We start from the raw sequence: 19,503 nt of genomic DNA, 5'->3' as shown, positions 1-19,503 counted from the left end.
CGGCATATGACAAAATTTTAACTTCACTGCAGTGCAAACGGAATCCGTGTATATTTTCATTTTGAAGAATCTTTAAACAAAAGGGTTCAAGATAAATTGCAAACAACAAGGGACTCAAGGGGCACCCCTGCTTCACCGACGACAGTATATCAAAACTTCGTCCCACTTTTTTGTTTACAATAACACGAGCTGAGCACTGAGTGTACGACATCTTTACACCTGCGAGGATGACGGATCCTACGTTAACGTGTTCTAACACTGAGAAAAGAATGTTATGCGCAACACGGTCAAAGGCCTTCTGCAAATCAATTTGGATCATCGCCACGTGGCCCCCTAGAGCGTCGCAACACTCTAATACACTTCTAGCGACATGAATATTGGTAAAAATAGATCGTCCCTGAATTCCACATGTTTGATGGGTTCCAACAATTGTTTTTATTACTCCTTGCAATCTTCTAGCCAAAACCTTCATGAAAATTTTGTAATCAACATTCGTTAAGCTGATTGGCCGATACGACTCTACCGCCAACAGCTTTTCAGGATCATCAGTTTTAAGAATTAACACAATATGACTATTCCGGAACGAAGGCGGTGTTCTCTTGGATTCATACGCTTCCGTTATGACCCTGTACAAAATTAATGCTATATCTTCTTTGAAGAACTTGTAAAACTCGGTTCCCAATCCATCTGGCCCCGGTGACTTCCCTATGGATAATTCATCGATGGCGTTATTTATCTCCTGCAAACTGATCGGCGCCTCCATGCTTGCTCTGTCATCATCACTTAACTTTGGCATTGACGGCAAGAAAGTTAGCTCGTAATCTTTACTGCCTTGCTTTTCAGTTCCCAGCAGTTCCTTATAATGTTCAAAAAACGCGCGCTCCACGACTTCAGGGTCCCTAGACACCACATTATTGTATCGAATAGCTTTAATCTCATTCTTTAGCGCATAACCCTTTTCGTCACTCAGGGAACGTTTGGTTGGCGTTTCGCCCAACCAGAGTCGCTCTGCGCGTGCGCGCACTATGGCACCCCTGTACTTCTCGATGTCAATGACCTCCAACTTATTTTTAACTTCTCTTATTTCTTTTGTAAAAGTTCCAGGCTGTTGAGCCTCAATGCCTAGCAAGAAGTGCAATTGCCTTTGTAGTTGTGTTTCCTCCTCCTTTTCTTTATGGCGTATGACGGACGATCTTTCTATTGCACTTATCTTAACGTCACTTTTTAGCTGTTCCCAGACGGTGATAAGTGACCCACTTTCTGTTCCGATTGCCTCCTCTAATCTTTTCTTTACACCAGTTGTGAATGGTTCATCATTCAGTAGTTTTACATTGAATTTCCAGGTATCCCAGCTAAAGCGAGTTTTCTTTTGCTTCTGACCTATTGTAAACGTCACCATGCTGTGGTCGCTGAAGGACAGCGGTTTCACATTGTAGGCCTCGCACAGAGGCACAAGACCCAGTGATACGTAAACTCTGTCCAATCTTGCGTGACTTTCACGTTGAAAATGTGTGTACTGTGGTGCATTCATGTTCGACAGAACACACGCGACGTCCTCCAGGCCAAACTCATGCACTAGGCTATTTAAAACCATCGCACTCAAATCATGTGTCGGCGGTTTTTTTGCACTATCAGCGCTCGAACAGACGCAGTTGAAATCGCCAAGAAATATTACGTGCCTATCGCAGTTTAAATACACTTTCAAACTTTCAAAAAAAAGGCGGCGATCCACTTCCTTATTTGGCGCATATACACAAATCACCCTCCATGCCATTTCCGAGTACAAAAAATCGCACACAATAAAGCGACCGCGTTCGCAAACACTGACACTTTCTTCAAAAATTCCCACAGAATTACGCAGAAAAAGCGCACATCCAGCCGACGCGCCTACCGAGTGGGACACGCAAACGTTATATCGTGCTCTGAAAGTTTGCACCATCCGGTCCGTTTGCTCCTGACTTTCAATTTTCGTCTCTTGAACGGCGATTATGTCGATATCGTCTTCCAGAAAAAGGCGGTTAAGCTGGTACTGTCTCCTTTTTGACGACAGGCCCCTGACGTTGATTGTTGCCACCTTAAGTGCTGAAAGGAGATACGTTGCCATTCACATTAATGAGCGTGTGGACAGGATGGTGCTTTCATTAATGCCAGGAAGAGGAGTGAACCGCTGTAGTCAGCCAAATGCACCGTCGAAATGACATAGAAGCTGTCATGTGCCCCATACCAATTTATGGCACCTGTTCCGACCTCGACAATATCCTTACGTTGTCCTGCCCCCCCATGCACTACAGACAGCACCACGGGTACGGGGCGTGGATTCAAAAGCAGCGCAGAATACACTACTGAATTACGGGCCTGGAGTCTCAGACACAAGGATGACCGACGCTGGCTCACTCGCCCACCGGCGCACACCACTCGCGCGACTACGTCGGCGTCTTCGCCGGCGTCGACGCTGGCTCCCTCCTGTCCGGGGGGACGCTACGCTTGGGCTTCTGTGTGGAACGCCGCCCCAGCACCGCCTTCCAAGGCGGCTCGTCGGAAGCCGCGTTGTCGCCTTCTGTCATGTCGGCGTTGCTCTCGCGTCCACGCTTTCCGCAGGTGCTGCTAGCGAGGTCCTTGCTCGTGTCCATATCGATGGTGTCATCGTCAGACTCCTTCCCACCGTCCGCTTGGTCGGTTTCCAGGATAGCTCCTCCTTGGGCAGCTTGGTTCACTGGTGGCAGTGATAAGTCGTCTGCGTTGAGGCCCGGCCGGTCATTATCTTTTCCCTGGCCCATGCCAGCTTGTACGGCGGGTGACTTGCACGTCGGCAGGTCCTTGAGCTCATGCGTCGGCGCTGGCTCGTCTCCCCCTCCTCCAGCGGCGACTTCTTCCGCTTCAGCTTCATCCATGAGGTGCTCAGATTTGTCGTCACACCCCACTGGTCCGGCGACAGTGGCGTAAGTTTGCACGCACTGTGAGGCCTCGTGGCCAAAACGACGACAACGAGTGCAGCGCGGAACACGACACTCCCGTCGAACGTGTCCAGAACGCTGACACCGCAGACAAAGCGACAGACGCCCCGGAACGACTACGAGTGCGTTGTCCCCGGCGATTCGGAGCTGGTGGGGCACGTCGTCGGGGGAGACGCCTGCCTTGAGTTTCAGCTACACAAGGCGCGTTGTCGAGCCCTTGTCGCCGCACCAAGACACACGCCATCGGTCTCTTGCGACGTCAGTCACTACGCCGTACGGCGCAAACGCGGCTCGCACCATGTCGTCGGGCACACCATAAAGAACCCAGTGCACTTTCACTCGCAGCACCTGGTTGTTCGGGTCGATGACCATACAGCAAAGATCTTTTACTTTTACGTCGCGAAAATCAACCAACTTTTTGGCACTTTCGGCGTCCTTGAATGTTACTGCCCACACGTGATTCATTTGGAACGCTCCCAACGCTATCACGTCGGGGAGCAGTTCCAAGCGTGCGAGCGCGTCTCGAAAATCTTCCACTCGATAAGGCCTCGCTTTGACGTCAGCGTGCAAGAATACTGTGTTCAAAACGAACCGACCTGATGGCAGTTGAGGCAGAATTATCTGGTAGTCCTGTGCTTCGTTTTCCGTTGTCCTGTTTCCGCGGCCCGAAGCCGCAACGACCGCTCCAACTGGGGAGCTCGACATCTTGCGTCCGCTCGCTAGCGCTACCGGAAGCAGAGTCCCTGAGCCAGCGAACAAACGATTCCACTCCGCGATATAGCCGGTGTACTAGATGGAGGCCCATCCTTGGAGTACTACGTCGGTGTTTACTAGCTAGTTTACAGAATTCCTGGCTTGTAAACTCACATGTTTTAAATAGCGCTTGCGCAGCAAGGTTCCGCGAAGCCCCCGCGACAGCTTATCGCCATCAACTCTGCTCTTCTGCGAAAGCACTCGCAAAAATAAGTGTGCCCGGCTGCGACTGCGATTTGGCACTGAAGGGATAGTGCTTGCCGTACTTTGGTTTTACGTTTTACGTTAAAAACCTTTGCCGATACTGATCTCTTATTACCCAAATTACCCTACGTAACTGTGCTTCTGCACGAAACTGACCTTATATTTTCTACAGGCGAGCCGATCGCACACGCATTCCGGGGTAGCGGCGTCGCCGAAGAGCACGGCCGAAGCGTCGAACGCCAAAATACGGATCGCATTAGCGCTAGTGTTGAGTTGTATGGGCTTCATGGAACTTACTGAGTTTATTACCCTCCAGAAACTAACAAAATAGAGCCGCGTTCATTGCGGCACGAATGTTGTCGGGGCGCAGTTTTCGCTTCTCGGTCGATCGACGACGCGTCGTGCGACCAGTCAGGCGACCGGTTTTGTTGGCGTCTTCGTTTGGCGAGTCAGTCACATTACGGCGACTTTCCATCGGTCGACGTGTTTGTGTCGCCGTCGGCGTGGTGTGACAACGCGGTCTGGCAATTCGGCAGTTGGCTGATGTTTTAACGACTCGTCGGCGTCGCGTCGTCGTCGCCGTCGTATCGGTATAGTGTGTCGATACGACCAAGCGACCAAACAAACTGTGGTAACTGGAGTTCACGTTCACGTCGCTCGAGTCGCTAGCGTTGTATGACGTCACAAACTTTGCTGCGCTGGCAATTCACTGACGTCATGGTTAGTGGCGCTAGCGATGGGTCCCGATTTCCAGAAGAGCATTTAGGTAATTTTTAGAAGCGAATTAAAATATATATTAAGCGCTTGCTGTACCCAGCACTTCGTGTTGAGGGTCGTTGCATGCAGAGGAAGCCTACAGCAGGCTTTTTACAGACTTAAAATTTGGTGGCACAACACCTTTAATCTCGACCAGCTCATACTGCCATACAAGCCTTTCTCACTAATCTATCCCAGTATACAGTCATCGGAGGTCACAGTTCCTCCAGTACCAATGTAACATCTGGCGTACCTCAAGGTGACGTCCTTGGTCCTCTCGTCTTTTCAATTTTTAACAATGACCTTGCCTCAATTGTTACATTTTCCATACGTCTTTTTGCAGACGATTGTGTTGTTTGCCGCCGTATACGTGGCAACTCTGATCAACTTGTCCTCCAAAATGATTTAAACGTAATTGAAAATTGGTGTTTTATACGGATGGTGCAACCTAATATTTCTAAATCTAAATATATGTAATTTGGCCGTAAGTGTTCCAACATAAATTATACTTATTCCCTGCAGTCTAACCATCTCACACTACAAGCATCGTACCGATACCTGGGTGTACTCATCCACAGCAAACTAATATTCACTGACCATACCGCACAGCTTACGGCCGATGCCTCCAAATCATTAGATTTCATAAGAAGGTTCCTGTCCTGCTCACCAGCCTCAGTTCGTAAACTCTCCTACGAAAGCTACGTCCCTAGTAAACTCGAATGTGCTTCTCCAATATAGAATCCACACCAATCTTATTTATTCGACGCCCTTGAAGCCATTCGGAATCGCGCCGCTTGATTCATAACCTCCCGATACAATTTCCGCAAAAGTGTTACTACTGTAAAATTATCACTGTTTCTGAAATTCTGGATCTTAGACTATAAATAGCACGCCTTTGCTTGTTTTGCAAACTGTATTTCAACTTTGCTTACTGACCTGGCTCCCTGATTCTTCCACCAATTCGAACTTTGCGCCGTCTCTCCAATTCTTTGAGTGTCCAAAATTTAAAAGGTTCAACAAACGCTTTCAACAAATCTTTTCTTTCGCTAACAATTGAGGATTGTAATCGGCTTCCAGATGCAATAGCCAAAGAGCGTAATACTCTAAAATTTAAAACCTTACTCGAAACTCATTTGACAACCGCACCGTGGTAAATTCTGTGTATTAGTTGTGTAACCGGTTGTTTTTTGTATATTTTTATGACACTTTGAATCATGCTATTAGTTGTATAACGAGTTTTGTTATTAAATATTGCCCTGTTAGCCAAATTCACGAATTGTATCCTACTTTTGTTCTTGGTCTGCAATTGCCTTTGTGTAAGCTTGTTCGACCCCCTCCCCCTTATGTAATACCGCGTCAGACGCCCTTAAGGGTAAATAAATGATGATGATGATGATAATTTGAAAAGTGAGGATCACTTGGAATGGAATGCACGTGATTTTTTCCTGCTCCCACTAGAATAAATGTTCGGTTTAAAATACACGTGTTCACCTATTGCTGTCTTTTTTGAAAAGACGAGATCACGTGCCAAAGCAGGGCACACACAAGGTGTGTTGCAGCCAAGCTTTTAGCCTCTCACTCATGTCTTCTTTAGTCCACCCGAAACGAACTGAAGCGAAGCCAACTATATCCCACGAATACGATGATCTTAGATGAATTGACGAAAATTAAAAGGCTTTCTGTGGCCGGAATCGCGTTGTAAAGCCAACGTCTACCAGACTGCACCAGTCCGGTACGGACAAATCAGTTTGTATTTGGAGGAGGATGCAAGGACCTGCAAAATTGGACAGCAAATGCGCCACTCCGTGTAACGACGACGATTATTGAACTCTAGGGAATGCCATGAAATGCCTGTATCAGTCAAGCTCCAGAGAGAACAGTCGCGGTGCTGTAAACTATCCCGATGCGAAACAGGTGTTCGCATAAAAAGAGCTTTGTGTCATACTGTTGTCCAATAATGTCAGCTCACTTCTAGATTGCTTCGTTTGGTGTGAGAATTGATTTCGGATGACTTTACGTTCCCTGTCATAGTCGTTTCGACAGAGGGGTAGTTGATTTTGTAATTATAATTGTTATGTTTACAGTTTTCTATCAGCGATGTTTGACAACAAGGAATTATTTCCCGCAATTTTTTTTTCGAATGTGCTACCCAATTTGACTATGTGTGACATGTATTATTCTTTCTATATGCTACCAAAATGGCTCGGGAAATATTGTTTTGGATTTGTAATACGCAAAGAAAAGTGGTTGTCATGTTTGTTTAACTCCGTGAGTAGGATTTGCGCTATACACTGGCAATTTTCACCTTGCCTTGTAGAAATCAAAATACACCAAAATTTTAAACTTTTTCTGCAGCTACGCGTGAATATGGTTAAAGACCTACTAGAGAATAAAAGTTGAATTTGTCGCTGAACATAAACGGTACCAGGGCGACCCGAATCACAATAAAACTGGTTGGCCGTTCTTTATGAAAAAAGTTGAGTAATCACTGTGAGCCTAAGCGTGCTTGAAAGTTATTACTCAAGCTTTCTAGGGAATAGAAGGTGGGTTAAGTTCCGAAGCTATAGCTGGTCTGTGGAAGCACCGTAGTACAGGGCTCCTGGTTGATTTTTTGTCACCTGAGGGTTTTCAACTTGCCGGAAGATACCTTCATAGGGGTACTGTTTTTAATGTATTTGTTATGGTGCTGCTTAGGATATAGTGGTATAGGATATAGTGGTACAGTGGTATAGGGTGGCAGTGTATAATTAATTTTAAAGGTTTTGTTCATAGCACGCGGAATTCATTTGAACTACAGGCTACCACATGTACTGGAGGAATATTTTGTTAAAGCTTTATAAATTGGTCTCTGGGATTTCAATTTTAGTATAAACCCTGTAAGCTTTATTTCGTGAGGCCCAGAAACACAACTATAGCGTTGTTCCTCAGTTTCATCGGTGCAACGCGTAGACAAGGGTCTGTAAGGCAACATCAAGAACGTAGAGCATCTCGCGTTCGAAACATACTGGAGCCACCCATGACACCTATTACGCGGACGCCCGTTTTGTACAACATACCAGGACGACTGCATCGGTTGGCCCCGCGCAGCTCACGTACGTCATTACGCTAACGTCCCCTCGCCGACAGCTCCAGAGACTCAAGCCATTGCAGAAGCCACTATACCTCGGCAGCGTAGTACTGACCACATTACAGTCCGCATTCCCAGCCTGGGAGCACTACGAAGCTTTCCCACGAATGACAGTCCAGCAAGTGTCCCCACTAAGCTCGAAATATACAATCAAGCTCATCCAACAAGCTACACGTTTTCATTGAATGAATCCCGGGCCGCACAGGCATAGAGGGCAATGAACAAGCTCACGCCCTGGTCGGCAACGCACAGTTCCCGGGAAGCCCTCAGCAACGGCCTGAAGATTACAATACGAAGTAGGATAGCGTGATCCATCATAAAAGGCATCGCAAACACCTCGGTAACCTCCGAACAGGAGCGGTGCTCGTTCCCTTCCCATCTAAATTCATGTCCCGAAGAAACGCTGCATACATTATACAGGCGCAGACATTGCCCCGCCCGTTTGATCCCTTTGTACATTGAGGAGCCTCCAGACCGACGGCACTGCCAGGTATGCGGTGGCTATACGGACAATAAACACGCACATTGGCTCGGTGTACGGGCCATCTCAGCTCCCACATGCATTTCCACCAACCCTTTCCTCTCTGATATTCCCTACTCGTGGTGAACCTGTGCCACTTCCCCGAGAATCTAGTGGCCGCTCCGTGGCCGCTGTTAGCTGCCCACATTTAAATTCCATGTGCACCTCCGCCAAGCCCTCCAGTATTAGAGGGCCAGAAAAAATTCCCCGCATTTCCCCGAGGGGAAGAATGTGAAAGTGCGAATGCACGAGTTGAATTTGCGCGGTTCGGTAATGTTCGCGAAAGAGAGATCACACACACACACACAACTACAAAGAAAGAAAGATGCAGTTATTCACAGACACCTATTTGTGTTGTCGTTGTACTTGATTGCTAGAGCGGATCTCAGCTTTGAAATTTCGTGTCAGTACTCCTTTTAGCGGGTGCATTAGCCCTTCTCACGCCCGATTCCTGGCCAGTCCCCCACGTGGGTATGTGCCATGTCAGCGGCCAGGCAGCGCGCGCCCATCTCCCCCCGTTGCCAAGGAAGACGAGGAGATTCCTGGCCAATCCCCCACGTGGGTATGCTATGCGGACATCGCCGGTGGACGCAGGTTCAGGGTCGCTTAAGAAGTGCATCGCACTTAAAACAGCCCCTTCCTCCGAGCACTCATAACACCGCGGCTCCGACTCGTGTTGCTCAATAAAGTTTAATAAAGTTTCTCGATTCAAAGCGAAGATATTCCCTAAGATATAACTGATCAACCAGGTAAGCAAGCTCTAAACATTTATAAATCGGGACTAGTCATTTCAAAATTACCCACAGTGTGCACAATGGGACTTCCACGTGAACGCAGCCGTTGCACGTTGATACGAGCTCTGTGCCCATTACCCGACAAAATACCGTCTTGACGCGGCGCACCCACGAGTGACCCGGGGAAACATACAGGCGAAAGTACGTGATGTTCTAAATTCTATGGCGTCTCAACCGCGTGTCTAACATGGCAGCAGATGTGGTGAGAATAACTTGCCTGTCTATCAGGAGACAGTTTACAGTATTCGGACTCGTGGCTCGGCGACAAACGTTTAAGAGTCTACTGCAGGAGCCGGAGTTGGGGGCTCGTAGATTTCCAGGTGTACCTAGTGAGGGTCTGTCGCCTTCACCGTGCAAGTGGCCCAGGCAACCTACAGTCTAGCGGATGACTGTTCGGATATTTTCAAAGGCTTCAGCAAACTCGCAGCGTGGTTAGCCTCGAGGCACGGCATGCTGGAGACCGAACACGGAGAACGCTTGAAACAAGCCCTGTTTTTTATACTTTTCTTTTGTTCCCATTCAGCTAAGTTTCGGCTGAAGGGTTCTTATTTCTTGCACTTCGCCACAGTGCCATATCCTTACGCTCCAACCTACTACTTTTCTCTGTTTTGGTTAGTTGTTCACGATCTGACAGTCCGCCTGACCTAATTCGCTTGGCAATGGCGCAAGCAAGTGTGGCGAATATTCATTCGAGCCTACTTACACAGCCTCGATTAACTATAACTTCAAGAAGAAACTGAATAAAAATAAAACTAAAGCGATCGTGTTCTCCGCAGAGCAGAATACATACCTGATGCAATGCTAATGAAGACTCCAAGTACAACTGTAGTAAAAGTACCGAAGAAACAGCTCCAAAACGGTGATAGTGTAAATAACGAGACACCAAAGGGGGACCTGAAATAAATTTGAATCATGAGTTTCAAATGCCTATATTGTTTTTTTTTACACTAAACTTCATTTCTTACAGAAGCGCCTATCTACAATCAAGTAATGACAGTACGGAGTGGGATTAGGGCTGCTGACGCATTCCGTAACGGAGATGCGAGGTAAAGTCGCGGGCTCGAGTGTAATTTCCAATTCGTTGCTCAAGTCGCCGTAATGGGCTCGCAAGGACCGCCGATTCCGCCCACAGCGGCTCTGGATGATATATGCTTAAGGGAATGACGAACGCTCAGTCACGGGTTCGCTGGCCGCTCACGTGCGATGCCTTCACACGACTCCTAATTGCTCAACATTACGTCTACATGGCGCAATGCACTTGGGGTCACAAAGCCTTGAGCGGGCGGGAGAACATCCCTTGCCAATCTCTTTCCACTCTCCGGCGACCACAACTGCAGGAGACGAGTTCAGGAGGAAAGCAACTAGCCCAATAACATGCATTACGGAACTCGGGAATCTATGATAGAGCGTATGGCCACGTGATTGATTCATTAGAAGCCGCGGCCGACCAATTGAATTCGGATCTGCTGCTCGACGTACATTGCGTTCGAAGTTATAAATTCGAGCGCAAGACGGGAGGAGAGAGAATTGGCTGTAGCATTGAGAAGCTAACGTAAGAACAGCGAGCCTCCGTGCTCAGTGCACGTGAACAGTTTTTCCGGTCTAGGGCGTACCTGCAGAATAAGGTAAAAATTAACCAGGAGCCCTTCACTACGGCGCGCTTTGCGCCTGCGTTGCGTCGGTGCATTCAGCCCTACAATCAATCAGCGTACTTGCAGAATGGTGGATCAAGAAAACAAGTTCTAGGGTGTAAACAGTCAGGCGAACGCTAAGACAGCAATTATCTGTGATTTTGGTGTATAAATAATGTTTTGTACAATTATTGTGAGTTTTCTTTGGCTTCATCTGGTCATCGTCACCTTCTCGTCTGATTATCTTCGTCACCATCACCGCCGAGTTCCGGAGCGAAGGGTTTCTTTGTCGAAAAACGAACCACCAACCTACGAAAGGGGATTTACTGTGGGTACACGTAGTGCCGCCACGTACTGCCGTCATTAAAAGTTCCCTCTTCAGGCCAACAGCCTTTTTAACACGATGGCTAGAGAGAGGCTAATGCCTGCGATTCCTCCGCACATTTACCCGCGGTGGGTAATACACTATCCGCAGCTCTCATAGCCGCATTCGAAGTGTATCTCCTCACATATATGATTCTGCGGGGCTTTTTCTACCGTGCCGTGTTCAACCCCAAATTAGAAGCGGAAATAATATTATACACATAGTCGACGGTACCCCTGTATACCCAGTAATATTACAGATTTTTGGGGGTTGGAGAATGTGTTTCAATTGCAGAGAGGCAGAAAAGTAATGGTAGCATCGGAGGAGGACTTCGGAGGAGGTCTTTCGGAGGAGGTATTCCGGAGGAGGTCTTTTTTTTTTCTAATGCGACAAGAGCTGCTGCAACGCCTGTGTTACCATTTAAGCCATTACAGAATTTTGAAAGCAAGGCTTTCTACCTCTACCAGCCAACGGTTCTTTCGCGGCGTGCGGGACAATAAACTCGCAACGCGGCGGAGGCGGGGGTGGTGGGTGAGAGGAGGGAGGGAAGGTTTCAACCACGGAACATACTGTTGATGGCGCGGTGAATTTACGCAGCGTTCCCCGCACAGGGGTGCCTGCAAGTCGTCGGGCGCGTTGTCGGGTCGGCTTTGTCGTCTGCTTTAGCGACGGTTGTCTTGGGCCCGTTTTGGCGCAGCTTCGCGTCCATTGCGCACTCACTTCGCACGGCTTGATTAACTCGTTCGACACCACCTCCTGGGTAACCCGGACCCGACGGAATTAAGTGGTCGTACGACACAGACACGTTGAGAATTGGTTTGAAGGGCAGGAAAACAAAATTTAGAGACCGCAAACAGACATCTGGCCGCTAGAGAAACGCTACCTTTTGCGCACTGCTTCACACGAATGGGACTACGTTTTCTTAATTGATGAATACAAACTGGGTTCTGTTTTAAGAGGCATTACAAAAGGCGGACGGGGCATCTGGTCCTAATAAATAGTGATTATAAAACTTCCCTCGGCTTTCTCACAATCCTCGAACTTACTAAACTAACTAGTTTAAATCAGTATAAATAAGAATCACTGAGCTTACATGCCGAATTTTATCGGTGTCTACGCTTGTGTCGCGCGGCGGTGTAGCATCAAGCTAGCAATCAGGATGGGTAGGTTCCTCTGTCTCACCCTTCGAAAGACGCTCCTTTCAGTTTTTTTTTGTCCAGACATACGGCCGGGCTACGGCGTCAGCGCCCACCCTTCTAGCCTGGCCGTGGCCGACGCTGCTGCGTTCGGGACGCCGCCCGCCCTAATTCCAAGTAACGGCTTGCAAAATATCTCGCTTCACTTTCGGTGGAGTCACGTGTGTGAATTCAAGTGACGTCGCATGGGCAATTGTTGTGGCTGTCGTTTTAAGCTTGGTTTTCCAACCACATTCACAGCGTGGATTGGAGCAATTTTTTTACCCCTGGCTTGCGCCCGGCTTGCAGGGGAAATCGCCCCTATGGAATGGGGCGGCTGTAAAAATGTAGGAACCTTTTTGTGTGTGTCTGCCGACTAATTTAAACTTCGGCGATGGAGGGATGCGTGCGGAATTACGACAAAGAAATGCAAGATGCGACAATATTAGGATCTTGAGTGGTGGTGCGGGTTTCTAGGTCCTCTCCTGTATGCACCTGACGGTTAGTCCTACGTTCGCGTTTCCGCAGAATAATGGTACGCTACCTTAATGTGTATGTATTTATTCAGGCAGTCCTTATACCTGGTGCAATAATGCATATTCCGTTATAGCTGCACCGTTTGGGGATTACCTATTGCCCAATTTTAGATTGTAGGCTGAGGTCCGAAAGCCATGGTTAACCACCGTCACACAAGAATACACTTTTATATCCTAATGTTGAAATTGGCCGAGCAGAAGATGTAAACACAAGAGAAATATGTTTTCACCTAAGGTATTTGGGTCGTGCTAAGTTTGTTTGTGTGACAACAAGTTAGGGTACTTCGCCTCGAGATAGACTGCGACCACGGCTAGAAACTCATATCAGCATTTTAGTAAATACCTGCTGGGAAGATCTGAGGCCGAATGGTTCGCTCTTGAACGGATGTAGGTGCTGTTTTCTGGGCAGTAGTCCAGAGTTGCAGTCATGCGTGGGGCCCTTGCTCCGGAGTTAATGTCCTGCCACAGGACAAACAGTTGGAATGCGAGTGCCACCATTGTTGAAATTCCTGCCCCCTAAGAAAAGAAGGCATTTATTTTTTTATATAGAAGACCCTTACAGTCTACAGGAGGACCACACGGCAAAGGGGCTATACATACAAGATGAACTTAAAGGCATACGGCCAAAACACAGGATAAGGAATTATAAACAAGAGTATTAGAACATCGTTATACATTTTCTAAGTAGCCTGCAAAATTTATGAAAAATCAACTCAGGAGAAAATTAAAGATGTGAATGAACAAAGATAGTTATCGAGTATGTGGAAGGTACAAATGTATTAAATATATCAGGAAAAATTCGTGTTCACGCAGTCTGTCACGGATTGATATAGAAGCAATGGCGTCAGGACGATCATTTCAATTATATATGGCACGAGGTCGAGCCGATGAATTGGAAGCAAGTGTTTTTCGATACGTACGCTTGAAGCTGAGTTCATTGTGCAAACGTAGCAATGGAATGTGAAGTTTTATCTATGTTATGCTTGATTGTTACATAATATAGTGGTATGTACTTGTTCCAGCCTTAATGCGCAACTTTAACGTCTTACGTACTTTCGGGCTATTAATGTCTTTTAGAGTGGTGGTCAAGTTGATGATAATTGTCATTGTTATTGTTGTCCTTAGCATGCGAAAATGTTGGTTGCCAACTGCGCGACTTCAGGTAAATGACGTGCAGGATCGCCTGCTGTTCTCTCAGCCAACTGCTCCTTTTTTCAGCTGCACGTTTTCCATCTTCCCATCCAAATAGGTCCTTTTCACCACTTTGGTTCACACCGTATTTCCTGGTGCAGAGTTTTGAGCTGCGCTGGCCACATTCCGTTGGCTTGTATAATACTTCATATGTTAACTCAAACTTGCCATTTTAGGTAGAAATGCAGCATCGAACTTTGTTTTCCATTTTCTGAGCTTTTTTTTATTTGCGCGTGACTCGGAGTGCTTTCCCAGCTTTTGAAAGTATTATTTCTTGAGCACTTTGAAAGAAAAAATCAAGATTTGATGCAGCTAACAAACTTGTTGAGCACACTATCTTAAGTGCGAGGGACAAAATCAATAACATAACAATATGTTTTGGATATTTTCTTCCTACAAAAATATACTACACAAGCATGAGTAGCAAACCATCAATATTCATCATCTCAGTGCACTTCCTTTTAACAGTGTATCAAAATAGCTCTAAAAAGAAAAACAAAACTACGGAGAAAGAAAGCAATTTTCTTGATTGTACGTGGTTATATGCACAATCGAGGGTATGTGATGCTATTTAATGTAAGATCGTTGAAGAGGAGAAGCAGGCAAACACTCTTATCTATGGCACATATATGCTTAAATTAAGGACGGAAGAACTGGTTGCGCGTAATATTCGTAATAGAACATTTCCTATTGGGGATTGCGCTTGAACCTGTTACAGGGATCGAGCAGACAAAGAGACGTACCCTGCTACGCGCCATCTTCACCTAGCAGTGGGCGTCTCTCTGTCTCGTCTACCCCTTTAACAAGCTCCAGCGAAATCCCCCTACAAAGCTTTACTGACCTTCGTAATACAAAGTTTCCCTACAGCACCTCAAATACAAGGTCTGGCGGCTTTTATCACCAAAGCTATACCTGGGTTATAAGGCTGGGCGTAGTAGGGAGCTCTGGATAAATACAAACCATGTTGAGCTCAAGATCGTGCAAGGAAATACCAACAGCTGGCCGTTCTTCCTTTTTTCTTCCGATATGATAGCAATACCGCCTTAAATTTAACGTAAATCTTTGATCCTATTAAAAGTCTGTTGTGCAGACCTTAAACACAAAAGCATGTTCAGGTGGGTTTTAGCTTCGCATTTAGTGCATTTTTAGTTTCAGGTGAAGCAGGATGTGTTCAAATCTATAGACAAAAACTCATGCGTTACGTATTCTCATGAAGGGAACATTACAATTGAATCTTATTTGATCCTGCTACCTTTACAACCAAATACTTCATATTCTGATGCTTCTACAAAAAAAAGGTCCAATCAATATACACGTGAAGCCACTGACGACTACAGAAGTATGAGGAGGAGGAAAAAACTTTTATTCAGGCCCAGTCTGACTCCGTGAGTGGAGGCAGACCAGTGGGGAGACTCCTTAGTCCAGGAGTCCCTGGCTCTGGCTGGCAGTCCGGGCCCGTCTCACCAGGTTAAGCTGGGAGCCGGGTTCAGAGCTGGACAGCTGCGCCGCCCACTGTGAAGGGGAGGGGTGGGGATTTGGAGGGAGGTTGGGTGTGTGGGAGCATTCCCATACAATGTGATAAAGTGTACCCCTTTCGGGGCAAAACTTGCACCGTGGTGAGTGAGAGGTGGGGAAAATCAAATGCCAAAGTGTATTGTGAGGGAAGGTCCGGGTTTGAAGTTGACGGAGAGTGATTTCATCGGCTTTTGTTAGAGACAGGTGAGGTGGAGGGAAGGTGCGACGAGAGAGCTTGTAGTGTGTGAGTATGTCATTGTAGGTGAGTAGGGGGTGGGCATCCAGGGTAGTAGGAGGGGGGTCGTGGGCAATGGCCCGGTGTACCACTTCTCGGGCCGCGTCGTGCGCCGCTTCATTGCCGGCCAACCCACAATGGCCAGGGGTCCATAAAATGTGGCATTCCTCAGGGAGGTAAGAGGAGTGTTCAATGATGCGTAGGGCAGTGCGAGGGAGTAGACCTTTTTGAAGGTGTCGGCAGGCTTCCTGCGAGTCCGTGATTACTGTCACGTAGTCACGACGAGTGGAGGTAAGGGACAGCGCAATGGCTATCTCTTCCGCTTCAGTTTGTGTTGAGGCTCGCGTGGAGGCAGTGGCGACGGTACGTTTTTGACTATCTACAGTCGCGACGGCGTAAGTCGATCGGTTGGGGTATGGGGATGCATCGACGTAAAGCGTGTCCGGCAGATGCTGGTAGTGGGTGCGGATGTAGTTGGTTCGCGCGGTGCGACGACCATCGTGGATGCCTGGGTGCATGTTCCGGGGTAGCGGGGCGACTTTAATGCGAGCGCGTAGAAGGGGGGGAAGACGTGCCAGGCGGTGAGGCTGAGTCGGGGTCGGATAGCCCAGGCGAGCTAAAGTACTACAGCCAGTGGGTGTAAGAAATCCGCACTGCTAACCCTTCAGCAGAGAACTCGGGGACGACGCACGGCGCCGACGCCGGACCCGGCTCTTACTATAGAGACTCGTCCCGTTCCTGTAGTAACCCATCTCAGGGTACTCGGACTGACAATCCCACGAGATGGCTCCGGCTCGCACACCATCCTCGCACTTCAACGCACAGTTACTCAATTGGCACAACTAGTTAAGCGCATCACCCACCAACGTACTGGTCTCAAAGAAGCTGAAACTGCCCGTCTGGTTCAAGCTTTTCTCATCTGTCGCCTTACATACGGAGCTCCTTACCTGTCTCTCAAACCAGCAGAGCACAAGAAACTTGACATTTTAATTAGGCAAGCATACAAAATTGCACTCGGCCTCCCCACTAACACCTCTACTGACTTGTTTTTACGCTTGGGAATACATAATACTTGGACAGAGCTGTGCGAAGCCCAACGAACTTCGCAATTCCAACGCCTTAAGCTTACAGAAGTATGAGGAAATTTTTTTTTGCTGTGACGTGCGGATAATGTAGAGCCTGTGCACGGTCATACGGTGAATGAACATAAAATAAAACACAAACTAGTATTCCCCGCTGGTGAAATATTGCCGCGCCTATGATGTATGTAGTCAGTATTGGTACTGCCCTAAAATAAGTATATTGATGTGTGACGATATTCTTCCACGGACTGAAAGGCCGTTCATGATTTCTAGTGTTTGGGTTTCTTCTGTGCAATACTGCAGGAGAATATTTGAGTATTATTACAGAAGGTGTACAGTGTACCTGCCTTCCATTGCAATAGCGCTCAACAGTCGTATTCACCTGCCTCCAAGAAAAATGGTCAGGCTTGCAGTTTTGTAGAAAGGAGAGTTGAGCTAGTTGGATCTGATTCATGTTTAAAGTGCAGAGAGACGATTCACAAGACGAAGACAACACGAGCGCTTTTGTTGAAGCGCTCATGTTGTCGTCTTCTTGTGTATCTTCTGTCTCTGCTTTAAACATGATTGCAGCTGTTAATACCAGCGCATCATGCGTAAGTAATAAAAGACCGTGCTACCCGTTTAAGAATGCGCTCTGTAAAGCTGCATTATAAATTGCCTTCCGTACACTTAATAAAGCAGTATACCACCCGGCCCCACACAGCAGCCCTAAACGCAGGCACTCAACGCATAGGCAGAATAACCTATGCGTATTAGGTGGATATCACAGACCTTTGAGTGCACGAATGGGAAGCCAATGGCGAGGAAAAGGAGACCGGTGAAAGGACCCGTGGCTGCCGATTTAACCATTAGCAGAACCTGCAAAAAGGTGCAGCCTTCTCAGGTGGCTGTGCCCTCCGGCTACCCAAGGAGAGTTACCCCATGCCGAATGCGCACAAAAAAAAAAACACGAGCTTTCAAGCAATCACATTCGACAATCACGCAATGCCTTTTCAATCATTGCGTTTCAATCATCACTTTTCTATCACTTTTCATTTAAGGGCGGAGAAATGTAGGGTCCCGGCTTGTCGCCATGGCTCGCCTGCGGTCATTGCGTTACGCGGCATCACGTACCCAAATGGTGTCACGCGTCAATAACATCTAAACAAACGCTTTTAAAGATGCGCGCTTACTCTTTGATTTAATTTTCCGGCCGAATGTTACGAGGACACGTGAACAAAAGTTATATATAGGCAGAACAGTTCGGAGCTAGTGGAACTGCTGGCACTAGTCATACACCTCCCCATTATTTAGCGCAAGAAAAACTGCAGGCACATTTGAGGCGAAATACGTTCACTTAACAAGCCGTCCCAGCGCTCATTTAATTAGGAATGCTTATTGGGCTGCTTGTTATGATAGTGAGGACAAAAAAGTGGCCGCGGAAGAAACAACGACGTGTTCAAAATGGCGCATAATGGCTCGTTCACGCGTGAGATAATATCAAGTACAAAACAAACCAAACTCTAGCTTGTATGGTTCCAGGCGGAAGAACAAATAAAAGATGAGAAAAGAATGCGAGCCGTCCCAGGAGACGGCTCGCGAGCACTGCGAAGTCACAGACCGACGGACAGACAGACAGACAGACAGACATACAGACATACAGAGGGACCACAATTTCTGGGTTTAAGTAGCCCAAGAAAGACTATCGTCTTTAAAAAACACCTGGTTGAGAATTTAAGTTGCAGTTCCAGTTCCAGTGAATGATGGTTATTATACTCTATGCCATTAGTTCATAATTAAGACGATAGCCTTTCTTGGGCTACTTAAACCCAGAAATTTTGGTCTGTCTGTATGTCTCTATATCTGTCTGTCTGTCCGTCTGTCTGTCTGTGACTCGATTCAGCCACCCGGCCGAAGTCAAACAATGCCTGCGCAATAGTCTCATAAAGTCACAGCTAAATGCGCCCTTCTAAGGCCGCTGTAATGTTCATACTTGTCAACATTGTTGAAAAAGAACAAGACATTACGCAAATATAAAACAACAAATTAATACACAAGTGATATTTGCAGTGTTCCATTATAAAAAATCATACATGCTTGGCTTTTGCGAAATTAAATACTTCATCAACTGCAGAAAAAAAATTCCCTCCGCCGTCGCCTGCTGTCGCCCGCGCCACTATAGCTTCTGGCGCCATTTTAAGAAATCAACCGGCAACAGTTATAAAAGGTTCCACTAGATAGGTTCCACGTTCTGCTTGCAACGCACGTGGAGTAGGGAAACGCGGTTCTATAAACGCTGAAGTACGCCGCCTCGATTCACGCGGGTCTTCGCCGTACGGCAGCGTTGGCATCGAGACACCCGGTTTGGAGCAGTGGAACGCGGGAAATTTAAAATGATTTAAGCAAACCTGTGGCGTCTTTTACCTTGGAAGGAGCGCGACGCAAGAGGGACAACATGAGAGGTGAGCGGGAAAGCGAAGGGAGGCATTTACATGGCAAAAGTCGATAAAGACTATCGTCTTTTGACGACATTTGCAATGAAAGGAGCAGATTCGCGGCCAATTTTGTTTTCAGACTGTCCTTACTTTCCCGCCCTTCCTGCGCAAAATGAAAAGCGCCAGCAAATCTGAGAAGCCCGCGAGAGGCGAGAGAGGTGAGATCGTGGAGAGAAGGCGACGTCGTCAGAC

The 19,503-nt window shown here is 47.2% G+C and overlaps 1 protein-coding gene across 1 annotated transcript in view; it reads right to left on the bottom strand.

The window, feature by feature from the left end:
• Window positions 1–19,503, bottom strand: part of LOC144151592 (sodium-coupled monocarboxylate transporter 1-like) — a 51,001-nt gene that overhangs the window by 15,627 nt on the left and 15,871 nt on the right. The window contains exons 3-5 of the mRNA XM_077682701.1: window positions 17,609–17,695; window positions 13,158–13,330; window positions 9,899–10,002 (exon numbers count right to left, since the gene is read on the bottom strand). Coding sequence (XP_077538827.1) covers window positions 9,899–10,002; window positions 13,158–13,330; window positions 17,609–17,695 — 364 coding nt within the window. The remainder of the gene's footprint in view (window positions 1–9,898; window positions 10,003–13,157; window positions 13,331–17,608; window positions 17,696–19,503) is intronic.

Source organism: Haemaphysalis longicornis, unplaced genomic scaffold, assembly GCF_048455015.1.
Source record: "Haemaphysalis longicornis isolate Haplotype H1 unplaced genomic scaffold, Haemaphysalis longicornis Haplotype H1 scaffold_9, whole genome shotgun sequence".
In the NCBI taxonomy this organism is placed as follows: domain Eukaryota; kingdom Metazoa; phylum Arthropoda; class Arachnida; order Ixodida; family Ixodidae; genus Haemaphysalis; species Haemaphysalis longicornis.
The sequence above is the reverse complement of the archived record's forward strand: the minus strand, read 5'-3'. Positions and strand labels throughout refer to the sequence as shown.